This window comes from Chiroxiphia lanceolata, chromosome 5 (assembly GCF_009829145.1).
Source record: "Chiroxiphia lanceolata isolate bChiLan1 chromosome 5, bChiLan1.pri, whole genome shotgun sequence".
Lineage (NCBI taxonomy): Eukaryota > Metazoa > Chordata > Aves > Passeriformes > Pipridae > Chiroxiphia > Chiroxiphia lanceolata.
In genome coordinates this window covers 57,705,263-57,725,865 of record NC_045641.1, presented here as the reverse complement: position 1 = coordinate 57,725,865, position 20,603 = coordinate 57,705,263, and the positions used below count along the sequence as shown (strand labels likewise).

The 20,603-nt window shown below is 41.6% G+C and overlaps 1 protein-coding gene across 1 annotated transcript in view; it reads right to left on the bottom strand.

Moving 5' to 3' along the window:
• Positions 1-20,603, bottom strand: part of AKR1D1 (aldo-keto reductase family 1 member D1) — a 35,093-nt gene that overhangs the window by 1,160 nt on the left and 13,330 nt on the right. Inside the window, exons 2-8 of the mRNA XM_032689077.1 lie at positions 17,226-17,393; positions 12,731-12,847; positions 8,441-8,518; positions 5,962-6,084; positions 4,127-4,236; positions 3,474-3,639; positions 2,638-2,720 (exon numbers count right to left, since the gene is read on the bottom strand). Coding sequence (XP_032544968.1) covers positions 2,638-2,720; positions 3,474-3,639; positions 4,127-4,236; positions 5,962-6,084; positions 8,441-8,518; positions 12,731-12,847; positions 17,226-17,393 — 845 coding nt within the window. The remainder of the gene's footprint in view (positions 1-2,637; positions 2,721-3,473; positions 3,640-4,126; positions 4,237-5,961; positions 6,085-8,440; positions 8,519-12,730; positions 12,848-17,225; positions 17,394-20,603) is intronic.

The window sequence follows — 20,603 nt, the reverse complement described above, 5'->3', positions numbered from 1 at the left end:
GAATCGCTCCAGTTTGGGAAGGATACATTTCACAATATTGAAGGTAACTAATTGGAAGGCATCAAACATTTTGAATTGGTTGTGTCAAAACATTTCATTCCAACATTCAGCCAAGCTCAAGTGTTAACACATTAACAGATTGATTTGGTTGAAAAAAAAATAAAACAAAAAAAAAAACAAGCCACAACACTTTGGCTTGTTTGACTCCAGTATAATTTGATGATGCCTGAGTTGCCAGTGTCATAATCTCTACTTTCCATCTATGGAGGATGCTGGCTAATCAGATCTCACATGCTCAATAGTCTGAATCCTTTAAGTGAAAATTATTCACTTGGAGGAGTCAGTGCAGCTTGGAATAACTGGTAAGGAAGAACAATTGTAACAGAGAATTGGGAGCACAAGATAAATCAAGCAGATAGATTAATGTAAAAGTTGCCCTGCACGATACGTGTAGATTTCTCCAAGTGGAGAAGAAGCAATTTCAGATTAAGATTTCCTGAAGTACTCATATTTTTACAAAACCTCCATTTTCTTCTCAGATACTTAACTTGCTAATTCATTCCACTGATTGCAATATCCTGTTTGTATGGGCTTACTCATGCCATCAGAACAACAGATTTGCACATGGGACCCATATGATATTTGATAATTGGAAAAGTCAGAGAAAAGCTGGATTTTTCCATTCTTGCTGGCATTTGCATCAGAACTGTCAAAAGTTTTGCACTAAGTTGACGAACCGAAAGTCTTTCTGTAACAGGGTTTGACTTTTTCAGATACATATTGCTGGATGAAATAAGAAATGTCTTTAGACTGGTAACTTATCTGTTGCAATGTCAATTCCAGACACTTCAGTGTGAGAACACGCAGTAGGCATACTTATATATATATATATAGCTGCTCCTTACATGGCAACATCACTTTTCCGATAAGGTTTTTTTCATAGAGGAAATCAGACTGTATTGAAGCATTTTCCTCAAACATGGCACTCCTGTGAAAACTACAGCTGCCAATGTGCATCCTGTTTTCCTTATCCTCAGTGGTCTCCTGTGACCAAATTTAGTCTAATAAAGCAAAGCATTTAGTTTAGTAGTTTTTTGGATTGTTGGCTTAGAAAGTTCTTCTTCTGTGGGCATTTGCATCCTTTCCTGGAAAAGACTCTTGCATTTGCACCAAGATTACATTTCGTGTATATAATCACTAAAAGTTTAAATGATATTACAACTCAATTTAGCTATGTAAAAGCAAATTATTTTGAATACCAAAACACACGTAAGAAACTCCTAGACCATTTGTAAGGAGCCTTCTGGAACTAACTACTGCTAATTGATGGAAGGCTATTTTAAGTTTTAAGAAACTAAAGCTTCAGAGCACTTGATCTTAAATGTGAAAGATTAACTTCATTATGATGCTTTTAACTTAGTGCATATTTTCCATCAGTTATGCAGCACAGTAAGTGGTTTATTTGTTTCTTTGCAAAATTTCCTCCTATCTTTTGAGCAATGGTCAAGGTTTTGGAGTGCTATTGATGCTGTTATCCTGCTTTTCATTATTTTTAGTGCTTGAGCGTGCTACAGTTTGGTAGGACACAGATAATCCAAGGTAACAAGAGAAATGCATGGAAATGAATCTCTAGCATTCGGCTACGTATTGAGTGCCCTGAAAAGAGGAAAACAGGTTTGGCCATAAACTGTAGATGCTCTTGAGCTGAAGGAAAAACAAACTGCCTCATCCTCTGGAAGAGGGGATGCTGGGTCAGTCTGAGCCTTCTGGGATAATGCAGCCTTCAGGTGAAGCAAAACTACATTGGGTGGTAAGCTTTAGATGACAAGCACCAAGAGATCAAGCCTTGTTAGTTCTCAGAAGAGATGGTTAGAAGTGGTTTAGCAGTCGAATGAGCTGTGTGTTTTTCTGTTTTCCTTAGAAGAAGGTACAACTCTCCATGACAACAAGGGAGGTAGATTGCTGTAGAAGACAGCATCAACGAAAAGGACAAAACAAAGTTTCTGACCACTTGTGGTCATCCAGATGTATCATCTTTTATAAGAAAGTGAGAAGGAGCAGAGCTCTCCCCGAATTAGCCCTGTTGTTTCATGTAGCAGTGTTCTTGATTCTTAGCCTCCTCTGTGATAATTTAGGACAGGTTGCCTCTAGAAACACTAAGTTTACAATCCATAAGGCCTTGTACTTGAACAGTAAAATGGCTTGCAGAGCACTGGAAGTGAGGATAAGACACAGCGGGGAAAGACAAGAAAGTGCCCCTATTTGAATTTCAGCTTAGATGTCCACACTGCTTGACAGGGATGATGCTACACCTTATCACTGCCTGAAACTGTCATGACCACATACAGTAGAAAGAGCTTAAGGAAATAGGGTAGAGATGGAATAGCCAGATACAGTCACTTTCTACTAGGTGGGCTTTTGGCACCTGAGCTGTAAGGAAGTGTTTTACACTTCTTTTTGCAATGGGTCCAGGAGCATATTCAGGCTGCATTAAAGACCTCCCATACTTAAGCCTTAGCTTTAAAATAAAGTTGTTTATACAAAAGTTAATATTAAAAGGAAGCTTTTTTTTTTTTTTTTAAATCCTCTGAAAAACAGGAATGTTCTGTGAGGATCTAGAATTCCTCCTGTACTTACATTAACAGTTCCACGTAACGAACATTTTTGTTCAGGGCTTCAATTTCTTTCATCTCTTTCTCAGTGAGGGAGAAGTCAAAGATCTAATGGAAGGAGATGTTAGGAATGAGTTCACATTTCTTGTCATAATCAACCTTCACATGTTCCAGATTTCAGAAGTACAATCCGTCCTTCTCCCCGTACCTCTCCCACAAATCCACGCATTGGTTGCATTTATAGTAAAGTCTCGAGGACATGAATAAGCCCAGTCACATTTGCCTACACTCTTTTGCAAGAAGGGGAAGGTAGTCTGGCAATGCTGAGCCACCAGCTTTGAAAGCAGCATGTTGCCAGGGAAAGTAGGGAGTAGTGTGGGTACTGAGTGCTGCAGGGGACACAAGAACAAATTCTTCATCTTTTTTGGGTGTGGTGGGTTGTGAATCTTTCTGTCACACTTGTATGCAGCAATCCTTCCCTAACAAAGCTGTCCCATACCTGAAGACTGGTCAGAACGATCAGTCATTCCTAGGTACCTGCAACCTTGGGCTACTGAGGTACTGAATTACTTCATCTTCCTTGTGCTGCTCACTGCAGCAACTGGTGCTCTGGGACACACCAGCTAGAATTTTAGGTACTGCAGAGAGTAAAAAGACACCAAAAGTTCCTCTCTGCTTTGCTCTGTTATTGTCGTATCATGTTACCTTTAAGTGAAGGGGACAAAAAGCATCAGATATGGCAAAGCTTGATATTGGTTAAGTCTTGTGTACATCTACAGAAAGAAATGAAAAAATCGCCTTCTATAGGGGCGAAGCCAATGTAAGTGGATTCATCCATGTATCACTGGAGTATGAATTTACCTGGAAATTCTCTCTGATGCGTTGTGGATTGAAACTTTTTGGGATGACCACCACCCCTCGCTGGACATTGAAACGCAAAGCAACCTGTGCAGCAGTCTTGTTGTACTTTTTGCCAATGGCATTCAGCACAGGATCCTTCAGTAAAGGAGGGGAGGACACATTTACCCTGGAAGAAATTGGGGAAGAAAAAGAAACCAAAAAATCCCTCATCTTTAATATAAAATCATAGAGGCATCTACTTCTTTGTGAACAGAACACTGCACCTTTTAACAAGTAGCGTGAAAGATGAGAGAAAAGCTTTGCCACTTAGGTTGGCGGGCTGTCAAAGGCAACTTCCTATGTGATGTCCTAACGTTGACTTAGTTTCTACTTCCTCACCTAAGTCTCACATGTTCCCAGTTACAAACACTTGCTTTCTGTTAGAGGAGACCTAAGGCAACCTCCTATACAGACACCTGGCATTCTTTGATGACAGCATGCAGCAGGAGTGGGGCAAGTTTACATTCCACAACTGTAATATTTAGACACTGAAGTTCAAAACTACTTTGAAAAATGGGGACAAAGGTATTTTACACAGAGACCCAGCAGTGGAGAACTATATTATTCTTTTCCTGGATATTGTCCTTCTCTTAGAAAGTAACATGGAAACTTACCATGATTCATCCCTTGAGGTTCCTAGTGGGCTGTACCCAACAATAACAATGTCATGTTGTCTGCAAAATTCTGAGAGTTTGGGTTGGGTGAAGTAGGGGTGGCATTCGACCTACGGGAGTAACACAGAAAGAAAAATTATCAACAGAACCAGATATAGAAGCAGATGGTATCTCAATATTTGTAGAGCTACAGAGCAGCTGATGCTTTCAGGAAAGGATATGTGTAAATTAGGGAAACTTAATCTGTGGTTACTGTTCTAATTGTACATTGCTGGGTGATGGATTTTTTTCTTTTTTTTTTTGTGGACAGCAGATCAGCATCTGTGCCTATAATTTGGCTGCAGGGAACTTCCATTGCCTCCCAGTGAAAAGGTGGAAATAAGTGGAGGTGGTGGAAGTGAGGGAAGCTCACTAGAACAAATAGACTGAGAAGGCAGTCCCTCTCATGTGGGTCAGTTCTCTGTTTCTCTGCCTCTGGCATTCAGGATGTCTAATCTGACGTTGTTTTTAGGGAAGTGTTGGCACAATCTGTCCCAGATAGAAAGGTGAGGGGGGCATACACAAAAGATGAGATTATGACCTTGTTGTGAGCTCTACCCTCCCACATTGCAAATACGGTTCCCTTACAGGCAGGGATTTTCTGGCTGCAATCTCAGATTCTGGGAAAAGGATGTCTACAAGGTGACAGAGCAACCACTGTTTGCAGAGCAGTCTGAAGCTATCTGGCACATCTATACTTGCTGGCTAGCTGCCCTAAGCTGGGCTTAATCTTTTGCCCAGTTTCCCTCGACCCCAGGAAGCAGTAGCAATGCTCAGCGCGGTCTTAGGGCACGCCAGAAACAGCAATTGCATTTTGCACCCGCTAGGCATGTTAATACCAGTGAAGGGTGCTGGAATTTCCTCCTCTCACAGGCTGCCTTTCCTGCCAGGACAAATACAGAAATGAAGGCTGTGGCCAGCCACCCTGCCCTGCTCCATGGCAATTCCAGCCCTCCAGGCCAGGCACTGAGAGTGGGAATTTGGTCCTGGTTGCTGGCCCCTTCTCTGATACTGCTAATGTGGATATCTGTTTGTGCCAGATGAGTCAGAAGAGCTTCCCAGTGATTTCTAGGAAATGCAGTGACCTGCCAAATGCTAGAGCCAAAGGTATTGGGCATTCAGATGGGTCGCTGCCACTTATCGCCTTCTCAGAGCCCTACTGCTCTAATTTAACTCAGACGTACCTATCGTCTTCATGGGCTTGTTCAGCTCAGGTCAGTCACTTAATGGGGTCTCCTGTAATTGAGTTTTTTCTCTAGCTCTTAAGAATGTCTTATAGGAAAGGCAAAAGAGAGCAAGTGCAGAAAATTTAGGAGTCGATTCTAACGGCTTTTAAACTTGAGAAGCTTAGAGTAACTCAGGATCCCTGATACGTAGTGTTCGGTTGGTGTCAGCTGAGGTAGACACGGCTTCATCGAAGAATGGTTAGCTCTGAGTGGTTTGTTGTGGGAATTTTTGGACTTGAAGTAAGGTACATGGCAAAGATTTAAGATCTGCATTGACTCAGTGTTCAACCTTGTTACGGAGCTTTGGCACGGAGGCACCAGTTTTATAGTCCTGGAGCAGAAACCGAGGAAAGCGATTGCTCCGGCACATTCAAATATAGACCTTTAGCCTAGATAGGAAGAGTGATATTTTCAAGCTAGAAGTGGAAGTGTGACAGTAGGGAGGGCAGTGTCTGTGGCAAAGTATACATCACATTTCTGTACATGGCGGCCTAGGCTATGTGTGTGCCTCTGCATTCCTTAAAGGGTAGTGGCACTGTGGCAGGCATTGCTCTTGGCTTGCAGTCTTACCTGGTTGCTGACAGGTTTGTACTTAAGTCCTGGCTTGTTCATGATCATCTCCAGTTGCCTGCGGTTGAAATTGGATACTCCAATAGACTTTGCCAAGCCTGCATCCTTACATGCCTCCATAGCCTGCAAAGAAAGCAAGGACAAGAGGAATCTCACATGTTGACTTGATTCCTCATAGCATGCATTTTAGAGAGAGATGGAGGATAGGCCGTTCTTGAGACTGCAGAAAACTCTTTGCTGCAGCAGAAGTAACAGCTCTGTTAGCATGAGGGCTGGTGTTGTCCGGGTAGCCCAAACTCCTGTGGCAACATCCAACACTACTGTGTTGATCTGCTTTCCAGACCAAACCCTAACGTTTTATACCTCCTGTGAGGATAGAATCTGTCTGGAGAGCAGAAAGATTAACCCAAGATATAGATACTTTAATGCCAGGCATGTGCTTTCAAAGAGTTTTGCTTAATTTATGCTGCTTTAGCATAAAAGCTGGAGAAGGAAGAGTGAACAAAACATATTGCTTTCCTGATAAGTCAATTTACTCCTTTAGATTGTAAGACTCTTTTTCATATGAAGTGTCTATCTGGTGAAATCCCCTAAATATCTGGCAAGGCAAATCACAAAATCTTAACAGAAAACATCAGTACAGTATAAAGTAAAAAAGAAAAAAAGAAGGGTTGGGGGAGAGAGGCATTCTAGGTATTTTGCATTTAGACAAATCTTAATAGATGAGAAATCCTTATGAATACTGGATATGAATAGGTGCCCTGGTCTTCATTATCTTCATCTGCTGGGTTGTTAAAGGAAAAGGGGGTCCTTTCATATGGTCTTCCCATTTGCTCCCAGAAACTCTGCACACAAACAATTTAGTGACTGTTTGAGGCAGAGCAGACCCCACTGTGCAGCTGGATGCCCCTCCTACTGGTTTTGTTATTCCTTTCTGTCTCACAGGAGCTGAAAGCAGGGAGGTAAGAGGCACTGTGTGTTTGATGACCTCTAGTTGGCCTCATATGCTTTATATCACTTGGTGACAAGTCAGCAAATATAGTCATCTGGAGCCATTTTTGCCTGCTAGCACCATACTGAGAGAGTGAAATTATCTGGATTCAGTTGAGCCATTTTTATTTAGATTGATGTTGCTATTTGCAGGCACTCACCACCACCTTTTTTTTCTCCAGGCTTGTTAGCTGAAGAGAGTGGCCTGCTATAGCATAACCATTACAATAAGCACCAGCTCAAAGATAAAAACGTAACAGTGCTGTGAGAGCTGTTACTTTCAACATTCGAGCAACCAGCCTGTGAAAAAGAGAGGGATGAACTGCATCAGTCAAAGACAAGAGTAACATAAGCAGCTGACTTGGAAGTCCCTGTTCCCCCTGAAACTCAGTCTGGATGGCTCAGCAGCCAAGGGAAAGCTCAGTCCCACTCCAGGCCTTCTCCCACTGAAATTTCACTCAGAGTCTCACCATTCTCCATCTCTTTCTGCTGTACCTTGAGTAGAGCTAAACTGGCTCACGACTATCCAGATCTAGACAGTACAAGCTGAAGTGGACCATTTAGTAGCACCTATTACCTCTCTTAGTGTGAACTGGGCTGAATTAGCGACGCTTTTTCATCAGACCTGGTGCAGAAGGAGAGCTGAAAAGCTCTGGCCATGAACTAAAGAATGTCCATGTTCTTGAGAGAGAGAAATGTGAGGAGATTGCTAATTGCACTTTCTGCCTCACCCAAAATACTGAGACCAAGTGGCAGCAGGCTTAAGGAAACATTTGCCTACAGGTCTAGAACACATCACAAACAAATTTAGGATGCAATCTTTCAGGTAAATGCTACTTCCCTCCAAGTTTTCTAACCAGAAAAATCTTGTGTTCCCATCTGATAAGTAAATTTAGAAGTGAGTGAACTTGTTCTAATGGCAAGTGATGGCAAGGTCTTGGGCTTTGGTGTTTTTTTTTTGAGAAGGAAAGAGGTTGGTTCTTTGGTTTTGGTTTGGGTTTTTTTGTTTGTTTGTTTGTTTTGTTTGTTTGTTTGGTTTTGGGGTTTTTTTGGGTTTTTTTGTTGAGCTTCAGGGCAAATTCTGTTTTTTCTTGAAGGTGAAAATTTTTTAGTTTTTTTTTTTTTAAGAGGATCCAGTCTTTTCTTATGGCTCCAACTTTCTTTTTCTGTAAAGATCTGATAAAGGGGAAGGATTGGTAAAAACCTAATGATAAAAGCCTCAAGAAGTGAATGTAGAGTGCACTCTCTGAAAGAAGGAATGTGGATGTTGGATATTTCAACAATGTTCTGTTTTGTTATAAAAGCAATTAAATGATAGAAAGAAGCAACATCCTCAGGGACAGAAGTCAAATCCATACATAGGAGCTAATAGAACCTTATCCATTTGCTCTGGCAAATGCTTCAACTATGTTTATGAAAACTGCAGGTAAAATTGAGAATGAGGATCTGGGTTTTAAAGCATATATGGATGGATGTTGTGTTTGCTTACCTCCCAGGTGGCACATAAGTTTGTCTCATGGTAGATAAATTTTCCATTTTCATCTTTTGGGTAGAGTGCATCTCCAGGCTGAAAAGTAAAACCACACTTTTGTGCTTTAAAGAAAAGTTTTTCACCCCTAAGCGCAAAGATTTTTCCACAGACTCTCTTTCTACTAGCAAACAACAACAACAAAAAATATTGAAAGGCTTTCCAAAACACCCTGAGTTCAACAGGTCATTCATACTGGGCTTACCACATCCTTGACTGCTGGATTGCTCTTGGACACACTCCTGAACTGTCACATGAGCATACACTCAGCAGTTCCCGGATGGCCTTGTTTTTCAGTAAATTTTGACCTTTACGTTGGGGCATCCAAAGGACTAGTCTCCTTCCAAAGGGCTGGGTTAGAGTACCAACCTGTGTTCTCTTCTGATCTCTATACCCTACAGATTTCAGAGATGAGTTATGAGCTGTTACCTCATGAGGACAGCTTTCTCTTATTTGCTGGTCATTTCACTGCTGTTGCAGGCAATGCATTAACACCTCCCTCCCTATTGTCTGATCACAACTTCACTGTTTTTTTTTAACAACAACTCTTCAAACTTTCACTTTGCTACATTTCAAAGGGCTGGGTACAAGATGTTGACATGGTAACTCCTTGGGAACATGCAGCTGTGACTAATATGATCAGTAACTGGCACCTCCCAATTCAGTCAAGTTCAAATCCAAGGCATTTAATGGGAAAAGTGAGCATAAGGAAAACACAGACTCAGATTTCAGAGGGCCAAGGTCTAAGTTACAGGCATAAGGCTCTATCTTCCAAATGTGCTGGTTTTCCCAGAATTCAACAAAGACAACTTGTTGCTTTTGATGCTGTGTCTTGCTGGAAAAAAGAATATCTTGACTAGAAGGAAGTAGGTGGCTGTTGGGTACCTCTTTTTCTATTAGAAGGCAAAATTTCCCATCATAATATGAGGTGGAGAAGCCCTTTTTACACCTCCCCCAGCCCCCTCCCCCCGCCCCCCCCGGTATTTTGGAACAAACCATTCATCCCCATGATACCCCAGCACATTCTCCAAGGACTGCAAGTTCAACATACGGAAACTGTACTTCTTAAAGTTCAGGGGATGAATCTGAATTCAGGACTTTTTTACTCTGTTCCACTTCTAATTAATTAATTTTTATTCAACATTTTTTATAGTAGTCAATAGACAGCAATTACATTAGCTAATTTATCATCCTCTCATTTTTCTCTATCACTTGTGTTCTAACAAATGAACCAAGTCAGGATGAACGGCGCTTGAAGATGAACTTCTCTTGACTGAGTTAAGTGGTGTCAACTATTGTGGATTTCCAGGGGGATCAATAGGTTTTCCTACTGCCATAAAACTGTGCAAGGTTCTGAAGTACAGTTGCCTCTGCTCAATGGTCTCCAGGCAATACTTTCTCTGCCAAGCTACCTTTTTATTCAAAGGAATTCCTGAATCAAAGAACTGTCTGCAGATGCGTAAAGTGCTGTGAGAAAGACGGTGATTTGACAGTGACAGGGTGGTGGTTATAGGGTCTTTGAAAAGGTCTTTCAGAAGCTGGTCACCTTTCTTAGCTCTGGGTTCTCATGAACTACACCATACCAGTCATTTCCACTAATGTTGTTGTCTTCTCTTGCAGTTCTCTTGGAGGTAGCCTCACAATTTACACTGAATGTAAGGTGGCTTCCTAAGATGCTGCCCCATGAGCACTGAATAAGTGTGGCAACACTGTACAGTCACTGCCACTATGCAGGGATCGCATCTTATCATGTCATGTTCAAAGTCTGGAGGCACTCCAAAAGATATCAGACAACCTACTTGCCTATTAAAACACAGCAGTTTTAACCACTGAGAGGAAAAGCCCTGCTCCCATTATAAAACTTTTCTCACCAACACAGATGCAGGAAGGCAGGTCTGCAAATCCCATTGCTTTCATAAAATGGTCTTTGACAAGCAGGCTTTCTCAAGAGAGCAAATTCAACAACTTGTGAATGCCTATTCTATAAGCAGAGGGCAATATGTAGTCAAATAGTGAGGCCACTGGTCTCTCTTGGGTTATTCTTTCAAAACGACAAGATACTTACATGAGACTTTTTCAATGTAAGGCTAAAATACCTGCTTTTCTGCCAGATCACGGAATAATTCAGCTGGGAGGGATTTGCAGATCATTTAATGCACAGGTACCTGCTTACTAATAAATCAGTCATCTGAGCAGAGTCTCCTACAAAATCCACTAGTGGGTATGAGCTCCCCAAGAAGAGGGCATGTGGTGGCCAGCAGGAGACCTGTTCCTGCTGGTCATCTACCTTGCTTGATTAGAGGGGCTTGAGCACCACTGTTGGGGTCTAAAGGCAGTAAGGACAAAAAGTCCTAAATGGGGAATCTACGTGAGGGAAAAATACAGGGAGGTGCAGGCTAATGTTGGTAGGTCAGTGAACAATGTCACCCTAGGCCATTCTTAAGCCACTGAAAAACGCTAGCATGGTGGGGCTTTCCTCCTCTGAGTGGTGCTGTCTGAAACCAGATTGCTCTTACTCTGCCTGAAAGTCCCTATGACAGCTTGCACCAGTGGCTGGGCTCTGCAGGGGCATGTTTCTTACTGTTTTCAGAGCAGGACTGTAAATTCTGTCTCAAGTACTTCACTGGTTCCAAGCAGAGACTGCTTTTGCTAGAAGGCTTTGGGAGAGACAGGAAAGCACCAATGTTTGCAGATTAGAGGAGAGCAGGAGTTTGTTAGCATCACACCTGCATACCAAAGGCAAGCATCACACCCAGGATGGGTGTATTTGTGCGAGAGGGAGCAAAGGAAGGAAACCTGTCACCATTGCAAAAGGATGGGTTTTTTTCTTTCTGTATTTGGCACAAAAAAAATGTATATTTCTCAGGCAGAAAGTGACTTTTTTTCTCTCCTCTCATGGGCGACATGAATGAATCTCTAGGTCTGCTACTCCTTTAACAATTCAAGACTGTTGATACAAGCCTCAGGGAGTCAGATGTACATTACTTTAAAGCCAGCTGTCTATATCTTTATATTGTGAGACAATGACCTTCACTATGTGGGAGAATGAACTACTAGAGAATACAAACACAGGCAAAGGGAAACAGGAAATTGCTAGTGGTGGGAAATTTTCAAAAATGTACCCAAAAGGATTCCATACGTGTGACTGTATAAATAAAATTTTAATATTAGAGTCTGGTTACTCCTATACAGGTCTTAATAGAGTATGGCTTCCTCAGGGGAAAAATACTGCAGATCTAAGGTGATAGTCTCATTGATAAATTTCTTCCTATCTGATGCTTCTGGTAGTTTGGAGTCTGTAGCAAAATATGATTTTAATAATCAGAGAACTACCTTCCTTGCAAAAAGAGGCCAGTTTAGAGTTTACACATCTCTCAGAAACAATTAGCCAGCTAATTGCCTGACCTTATTCTCTCTAAGAAAAGGGATTTAATTAGTTCAAAACCACTTAAATGTTTTGAATATCATACCTCACGTTTCAGTATTATTTTGTTTGCCTTTATATCATGTACTTGTAGAGGAAAATTGTAAAGCAAGTTACAAAGAGCTGTGAAACCAGAGAGTTTGTGGACTTACAAGAGCTGGTTGCAAGGCAAGAGGCATAAAACTCTGATGTGAACTCCTTGCCTTGAAAGGTTTTACCTACAAGTTGCCCATAGCCAGCAGTATGAAGGGATATCAGACTTTAACTTTTGAGAGTGAGAGATGAGCAGCCCATATTTGGGACCAACTGTGGTCTAGTGAAGCTGTCTGAGAGGAGCACTGCAGTTACAAAGATTAAGATCATAATCATGATTTGCCCAGTGGCTTTAATTTGGGACAGAGTAAAGAAACCAACTTGGTGGTTTTTCCCCCTTTCCTGCTCCAAACTTTACCCCTTGTGTATTGCTGTTTTGTATAACTTCTTTCCTCCGGTGACTCGCTCCTCATGGCTCAGAGAGGATTTGGACACATACACTGTTCCAGCTACAGTATTTCTTCAGCACAGGAAGTGCTCTAACCCCAGTTAGGAGACCTGTCCTTCCACTAGAAAGACTCTATGCAACAGCTGTCATTTACTGTTCTCACACCACCTATGAGCCTCTCTTTGTGTGGGTAGTGCACAGAAATACATACATGCAGTATGCACGAAACATTATCTGGTCAAAGTGCTATTGACAACATAGGCTGGAAGTTGCAAGGAATATGTGGGATGGAGACCCTGGCAGGAGCCAAGTTCATGCACTTTTTTCAAGCAATTTTTCTTTTTACCTTGAAAGCCATTGGCAGCTCAATAATGTAGAGGTCAACGTAGTCCAGCTGCAGGATCTTCAGTGTCTTCTCCAGTGTGGGACGCACCAGCTCTGGTGGGTGGCAGGTATTCCACAGCTGGGGAGGCAAGCACAGGCTCTTTTCTATGTGCCAGCAGGAACAGTGAGCCAGCTGAAGCCCCCCAGCACACACTCAATCCTTCGCTCCTCAATCCCTCTTGTCCTCCTGACAGATCCCGTTATGCACAGTGCAAAGACATTGTCGTTTACATTAATGCAAGGCAAAGGTGAGGAGCCTTACCCTGTCCTCTGTCAGAGCCAGGTGCAGAGGTCAAGACAGGAATTCTTGCCCAGGGTTGATGTAGTGTTGACTTGGTAAAGCCATCACGCATTTGTTTATTACAACACAAGTTCTTCTGAGCTGAGTATATTACAAACTCTTGCTCAATGAACTTAGGAAGATTCCTTTTGTTTTCCAAGCATATGCTTTCACTAGAAAACTCAGTTCCCACAAGGAATCTGTGGTCAGTTTTATGCTTGAAGGCAGAAGTTCAGATCACGTGAGTTAGCTGTTGAACTGCCAAGCACCCAGCACAAAGAGAATCTCTTGGTTCTCTCCTGGGGTCGTGGAGCCCGAGTGACTGCCTGACCTAGTGAAGTTTTTGTTTACTCCCCAGTCCTCACCAAAAGATGTATTTGTGTTTAGTCCTTGCAACACAGGTGTGACTAGTTAAAGCAGTCTAAACCTCTTTAATCCCACTGTTATGGATTGTGTTTAGTTGGTTACTGTTCAGTACCACCTCTAACTGAACTCTGCTGATGCAAATCTCTTGCAAGAATAAAACCATAGCATGGTAATTAGTAATCAAGAGCCCTCTGTGAACTGATTGTTGCAGTCAAAACCCCCAAAACTCAAAATTAACACACAATAGAAGGTTTAAACTGCCATTTGAATGCACAAAATAAGATGGACTATTTTAATTTCCTTTTTTTTTTCAACACACAAAACTGATATGTGGAGTCATGTTGAAGTTTTTGTCACTTTTGTTTGCTGGAACAACCTGCTGTTTGCTGGTGTGGTCATTGTCTAGTCAGTTCAGCCTCCAAATCTGACAGCCATTGAATGCCAAGGTATAGAATGAATTTGTTCCTAAGACAAAAAACACTTGAATTGCCATTTTTGGGAGAAGATGTTGATTATAGGTCCTAAAGGGTATAGCCTGGGTAAGTTTTAAGGTATTTAAGATGCTTGGCTTTGTTTTGTTTTGTTTTGTTTCCAACTGAGTTATAGTTATTCCCTGGGAAAACCACCTGCTAGTTCTGCCAGCAGAGGCAAGAACACATTATCTTGAAGTTAAGTTGTACTGAAAGCAGCACATCTGATGCTGCCCTAAGCTGACAAACCAGAACAAGGTTTGGCACCTGGAAAGTCATACTAGGCCTTCCCCAGCTGTATGCTGCAAGGTGTGAAGAGTTTACGGTCAACAAACAGTGGAAAGAGACTGAGGTGTACTACAGTAAAGGGATCGAGGTCCTGTTCTCAAGTTTTAAGTTGTGCCACTGGATTTCCTGAAAGATTTTGGTCTATGTATTTTTTAAGCGTTTTACATGTAAAATGAGCTTAACTTGTATTTAAGTTAGGAATTGTAGACCCTTCATGTTCAGTTTGTTTTGTTACTGTGGTTTAGAAATTTGATAACCTGAGATATATGCTAGTTTAGAAGCAGTTTTTCCGAGTGCCCTTTCTAACTCAGTGCTGTTGAGCTCAGCACTTGCTAGTGAATATACTTCCCTTTAAAAAACTGCAGAGTTCTAAAGAAACAGCCTTTAAAAACAGCAAACATTTGTACTATGTCAATACATCGATGCCATGGAAACTTGAGAGTTTCATAACTGTTTTCATGATTTGTACAAGTTCTTGTGTTATCTACCTAAGTAGAACCCGTGTAGATGTTAGAGCAGTAGTCAAAGCTGCCAGCTGGCTTTGGCATTTTAGGACACCACATTTCCTGGAAATGTTACTTCTAGTTTAATGAAAGAAATATCCTGGGATGAAAGAGGAGACCAGAAAGGTCTTGCTGTATAAGCCAAGTGAGATGCTGGCAGTTGATATAAAACCTCTAAAATTTCTGGATGCTGAGCTGCTCTGCCTGATCAGCCAGCCAGAAGTGAGAGCCAAGTGCAAGTGCTGATGATTTCAACTGGCAGATGCAGCCCGATCACACCAGGTCACTGTTCCAGTAACACTGCCACTCAGCAGGGCTGCTCTTGTTAGTCCCTGCTGACACATCAGCCTTCCATCTGCGTCATCTTTGCTTAAGGAAAGGTCTGCATGAGGGGCTTGAGGCTGAAGGGTCTTGGGAATTTCCAGTACTTGTGAGGTCAATAAGGCAGCAAAAAACCCCAACTTCTGTTGTGCTTGACTGCTTCCAAGAATGCAACAGCTCGTGTCAGTCACTTACCAATCAATGCCTGATGTATCTACTGGTGGCTTGATATTTGCCAGTAGTTTGTAAGACACATAAGTTTGCGAGGTACATAAAACTAAAGACATATAAAGACATAAGGCAAGGGACATCCATTCCCACTCTTCCTGGGAAGTTCAGGGCTCCTGTGAAAGTGTTCAGTGAAACCTGTGAAAATTCTGGATTGTTATGGATTGAATAGGTTGAAGAATATTTTCCATTTCTGCCTTTGAACTCTAAATTTAAAGACTGCAGAATTGCTACAATGAACTATCATCCTGAGCACCTGAAATTTTGTCAAGCACAAACAGGACACAACAATAAGGTAAATCCATGCGTGTCCCATCTCACAGAGACAAGGCAGGCTGGGACCACAGGCATTGGTTGTCATGGTACTCTGTGTTGCAGCCCTATGGCTTACAGGATCTGCAGTTTTGCAGGTAACTCAATGTTTAAGTAGTGATTATCAACTAGAAGAATCATCTAGTGATTAGATCAGACAACTGAATATAGAAAGGCTTAATAATAAAGTAAGTTTGGAAATTTTACCAGGAGGTGTGCTTTTACAGACTCTAAAGGTTAATATGGGAAAATAAACTGCAGGGGAAGAAGCTGAAAAAGTTAAAATACTCAAATTTGTTGGGACATCTGATTCTAAACTTTTGGCATGACTCGGTGGTTTTGATTTGAAATATTACTGATAATTTGCGGTAATGAAACTATTAAACAGTCGAAACCAAATATTTTCACTGATCCAAGTCAACATATTTGACATATGGGAGACTGACAAACTTCCCTGATAAAGGCAGAAAAGTTGAGGACATGAAGTTTTTCTCAGGATGGTAAGGTTGCTACCAGCAGAATCAGACAGGAAACTTGGAAAAGAGTCGCATATTTTACAGATTGGAAGTTGCTGTACTTGGATATAGGTCTCTATAGCTGCTGAAAATTCACTTGGTCTGTAAACTACCCAATACAAAGCTTAGTTTCCCAGATCATAGAACTTAACTAAATTGCTCACAGTGTTTTATCTCATGGGATCTTTCACTCTAGGAACAGTGTTTATTTGCAAGTCTGTTGAGTAACTTTTGTGGATTACGTCTTATTTGGAAAAGGAGAAAGGGAAAATATTAGGCTAATATGTTCAAAGAAGCACTGCAGGAAGGGCAATTTGAGGCCATAAGCTCCCTTAAAAACTGGATGGGAACCATCAACCCTTATTCTACAATGTGCAATGAGCTTTCTTGTACCTGGGATATAGTCATTGAAGTTGTAACAGCTTTTGTCAGACACCTCATTGGACAAGGGATTTGATTCTTTTAGGAGAGAGTCAATTTTTACAGCTAAGACTGTAAAGTATTAACTAGTTCATGCATTACTCCAGCCTCGTTGCTCTAGAGCAGGAGTGTAATGACATCTTCTCTCCCAGTAAGTTGATTCATCATCGTAGAACTTTTTAATGACAGGTGATACAGTAACTAAGGGTGTAGCTTGATGAGTAATTTTCTGGCAGTAATATCAATGTAAGCACTTGCTGTTCTCCATACTTAGACACTGGCATGCACATGCTTGCTCCCACCCCTTTCATTGTGCAACCTCATGGCAAACCTGTACAGGGAATCACTCTGACAGAAAATAACTCATTGGTAGGATCATTGTCCATATCAGGCTCAGCGTGTGGCTATAAAAATGTGCATGACAGCACAGTGTGTGGTACAGTAACAGTTTAGGCAACACGGCCGAGTGTTGCAATGGTCTTAACTTGCAGGTACCTACAATACTAAGCAGAATGGATGCTGCATGTTCCCATTGCTATCAGAGATTTAAACATAGAATAACAGTGATTCCTGTGCCTAACAGAAAAGTGAGTGTTCATAAGGATTTGAGGTATTATGGGAATGCTAGGAAAGAAAAATAAAGGATGTTGGATCTGGAAGGAAACATGCCAGATGTTGACCACCGGCATTCTTAAGAAAGACCATTCACGGAAATCCTGGATTTAGTGTAAATAATCTGAGCACAGCTTCTCACCTTGCCACAGTAAAAAATGTCTTCTCGCTTGATCTTTCCTTCAGCAATCTTCTCCCGGATGGCTTGTCCCACTTCATGCTCATTGAAGTAGACAAAGGCACCGTCAATGTGGCGGTAGCCAGCATCAATGGCAATCTTCACTGCCTCCAGACAGGTACCCTTGGGGGTCTGGTGGGAGAAGAATAAACATAGCTTCAGCCTCCTGCTCACCTCCCCTTCAATGCTACAGAGTCACTGCGATATGCACAAGATTCATGCTGAAATTCATCCAGTCTGACCATCCCTTACCTCCCCAGATACCTGTGTTTCAATTTCTAAATAGAAAAGTGCTGTGCACTTTTCCTCGAAACTGTTGTGAATGTGGAATTGGACTGGAAAAAGCAGCAAAGCAAAAAAATTTCTGTGCTGTGAAAGAGAGAGTACTAGAATCCTCAGAAAGTAGAATTGAATGTATTTTACATAAAAATTATTTCAGAAATTCTTATCTAGACAGCAAGGACTTTCCTACAACAGCCATTTGATAAAATTCCTTACTCAAGTGGAAGATGATTTTCTGGTTGAGCAGAGCTGGTCAACCACCTGTTGATCAGAGGCTGTTTGAATACCTTAGACCTCTCAGCGGTGCAGAAATTTGGATTTGACTTCTTTATCCTCAAATCAACTTACCATTGGTGGTAGCACAATCCTAAGGGTGATAGCTCAGGACTGTCTACTGATATTCCCAGTTCTGGACAGTTCCTTTATTGTGTAGTTAAGAACCAGTAGTTGTCTTAATATACATTTTTATACATTTTATTTCTTCAGTTTAAGATGAGCCCAAGAAACCTCCTAAAAAGTCCAAGTGACATTTTTATACTGTGTACTGCATTTATATTTACTCATCATTGCCAAAATTCAGAATAAGCTTGTTTTTTCATAACAGTCATATTTTCCATTAGCCACTGTGGCAAGCAAAATTACATGTAGGCTAAACCAAGCAAAAAAGCATAAAACTGGTTACTGAAATTATTTGTTCTGGACACTGGAATTGTACTGAAAACATCTTATTGTTCCTACACTTTGTATAATGAGAGAGCAGCTCTAAGGTGGTCAAGGGCTCTCAGCAACATGCAGCAAGACTATTCTCCCACCCTTTTCGTGGGCATTGCTCTCCTGTGACAGGGATATCTGATTCACTTTAAGAAAAAGAGAAATAGGGGGAGTCAACTTGCTCTGCTGTGTTGTTGCCTGTCAGCAACAAATGCCAAGAGTTGAATTCTGCTACCTGCAAGTGCAAGGCCAAAACCACACGGCTTCTCCTATGAAGAAAACAGATGTCAGAGACATCTGGAAATGAGAAGGTACGAAGAGAAACGTCAAATTTGTTGGTTTTGCTGATGCCAAGGGAAGACGAGAAGCAGGACTGGCAATAAGTGTTGTTAGGAAGGACCACTTTTCACCACAGCAATGGCTCTCTCTCCTCTCTGTCCTTTTACAGCTGCCACTGGCTTGGCTGTCCAGGAGTTTGCCATGAAACAAACAGCTGTTCTTCCATCACCTGATGAATTAGGTGTGAAACTCATAGCTGCTATAGGATGCTTCAGGACATTGGTCTTCCCTTCCATGTTCATGTGAGAAAGGTCTATGAAGGATTCCTGCAGGCACATGAGGGTCAACTCTTCTCTCTTTCAGTCCTAGAGCTGTGGGCTGGTGACAGACTATTCTAGGATAATAGGACTATATTCCAGCCTGCTTCCTCTGCTCTTCAGTGTCCCATCTGACTGACTGCTGTTGGACACAAATGGACCAACTTCTGTTTGGGCTTGTGGGGATTTTCTGCTCCAGCACACAGTGCCCAGAGGTTACTTAAAATGAAAAGCCGCTCACGCTTGCCCTGATTTATGACGAACATGAGTGAGGGCTCAGAGGCAAAAGTGGCACAATTTGGCACTCTACAGTATTTACAGCAGTGATGATGCAATGCTGTTTGCTTAATTGAGAGAGACAACGAAACACTTGTTTCAGCGCTTTGCTGCTTTTATTGTGGGAGCCTCCCAAAAGCATGCTCGGGCCCTGCCAGGGCCCTTTCCTAGTTGTTAGTAGGTTGTAATGAAGACCATGGCAGCCAACAGCCTTTCAGGACGAGTCAATGGCTAGTTTTCACTTGGGGCATGTTGGGCAGCATTACAGAAGTGTGAGGCATGGAGTAGTGACAACCTCCAACATGTTCGCTGCTTTGTCCCTGCCTGAACCTGCAAGGAAAGATTTGAGAAAGGCATCAGGAAGAAAGCTCTGACATGAGTATTACAAGCCTGCTGTTGCTGATGACAGTAACCTCAGACCTCTGCCCCAGCAATGAGCCGCACGAGGCTGTAGCTGCAGTTGCAAAGCTCAAACTGATTAGCACAGAACAGGACTCAGCTTAAAAGTCTGGTGAGCTTAAGTTTAAGTGATGATTAGTTGTCTGAAAGTGAAATGTATTTCCAAATTGCAGTTAGTGTTTCCTCTCTGAAACCTGATTTTTGAAACTATGTGACTTTTAGATTGCTTCAGCCTGTTTTACCATTCAAGTGTATGAAAGCAGAACATTTAGAGGAAAGTGATGCATTAACCTTAATTCAGATTTTAAGAATTTTTTTTTTTTACTTTTTCCATTTGTTGAAGAGCCTGAAAATGGGGTGTGAACCTGGTACCAGAATTTTCTCTCTTCGCATGCTTGAGAGATTGCATGAACACAGCTCGCTGTTGTTTCCTGAACTGTAAACCAAACTCCATCAAGTAAGGAAACAATGATTATTGAGTTGCATCTTTTCTTGGACACCAGGGCCACTTTGGTCAGTAAGAAAAGCAGAAGGAATAGGTTGGGAAAGGTAGAGTCTCACATATAAAGGAACAGCACAATTGCAAACTTGGGAGAAGAGTAGAATAGAGAAAAATGAGAAAGCTTGCAATTACTGCAACTGCTTTTGGCTGAAGCAGTTGACTCTTGTTAGAGCTGAACTTCTACGTGTTTCTTAATTTTTGCATGGGACTTACATCTGTACAAACAATCTTGTGAAAGACTCCTCCATCTCAAGGAATAATCTTATTCTTCAGGAGCTTGGAGAGGCTTTTTTTGGATCAGGCCTTGATTACCAATGGCTAGAGATGGGTTTACATTAAATATAAATATTTTCATTGCACCAGTTCATTTAATCTGATGTGGTGTATTAGTTCTGACAGATTCTGGTCTAAGGTGCTCCATATAAAAATGCAAAGCAACCTAGGGAACAGTTTTTGGAAAATTCTGCCTCTATTGAACCATCCCAGCTGAAGGTCTTAGACATCTGTGAGTCTGGAAACTTTATACCATATGTTAGCTTTCATTCTAATGGAGAAACTATCATTTCTAGGATTTCA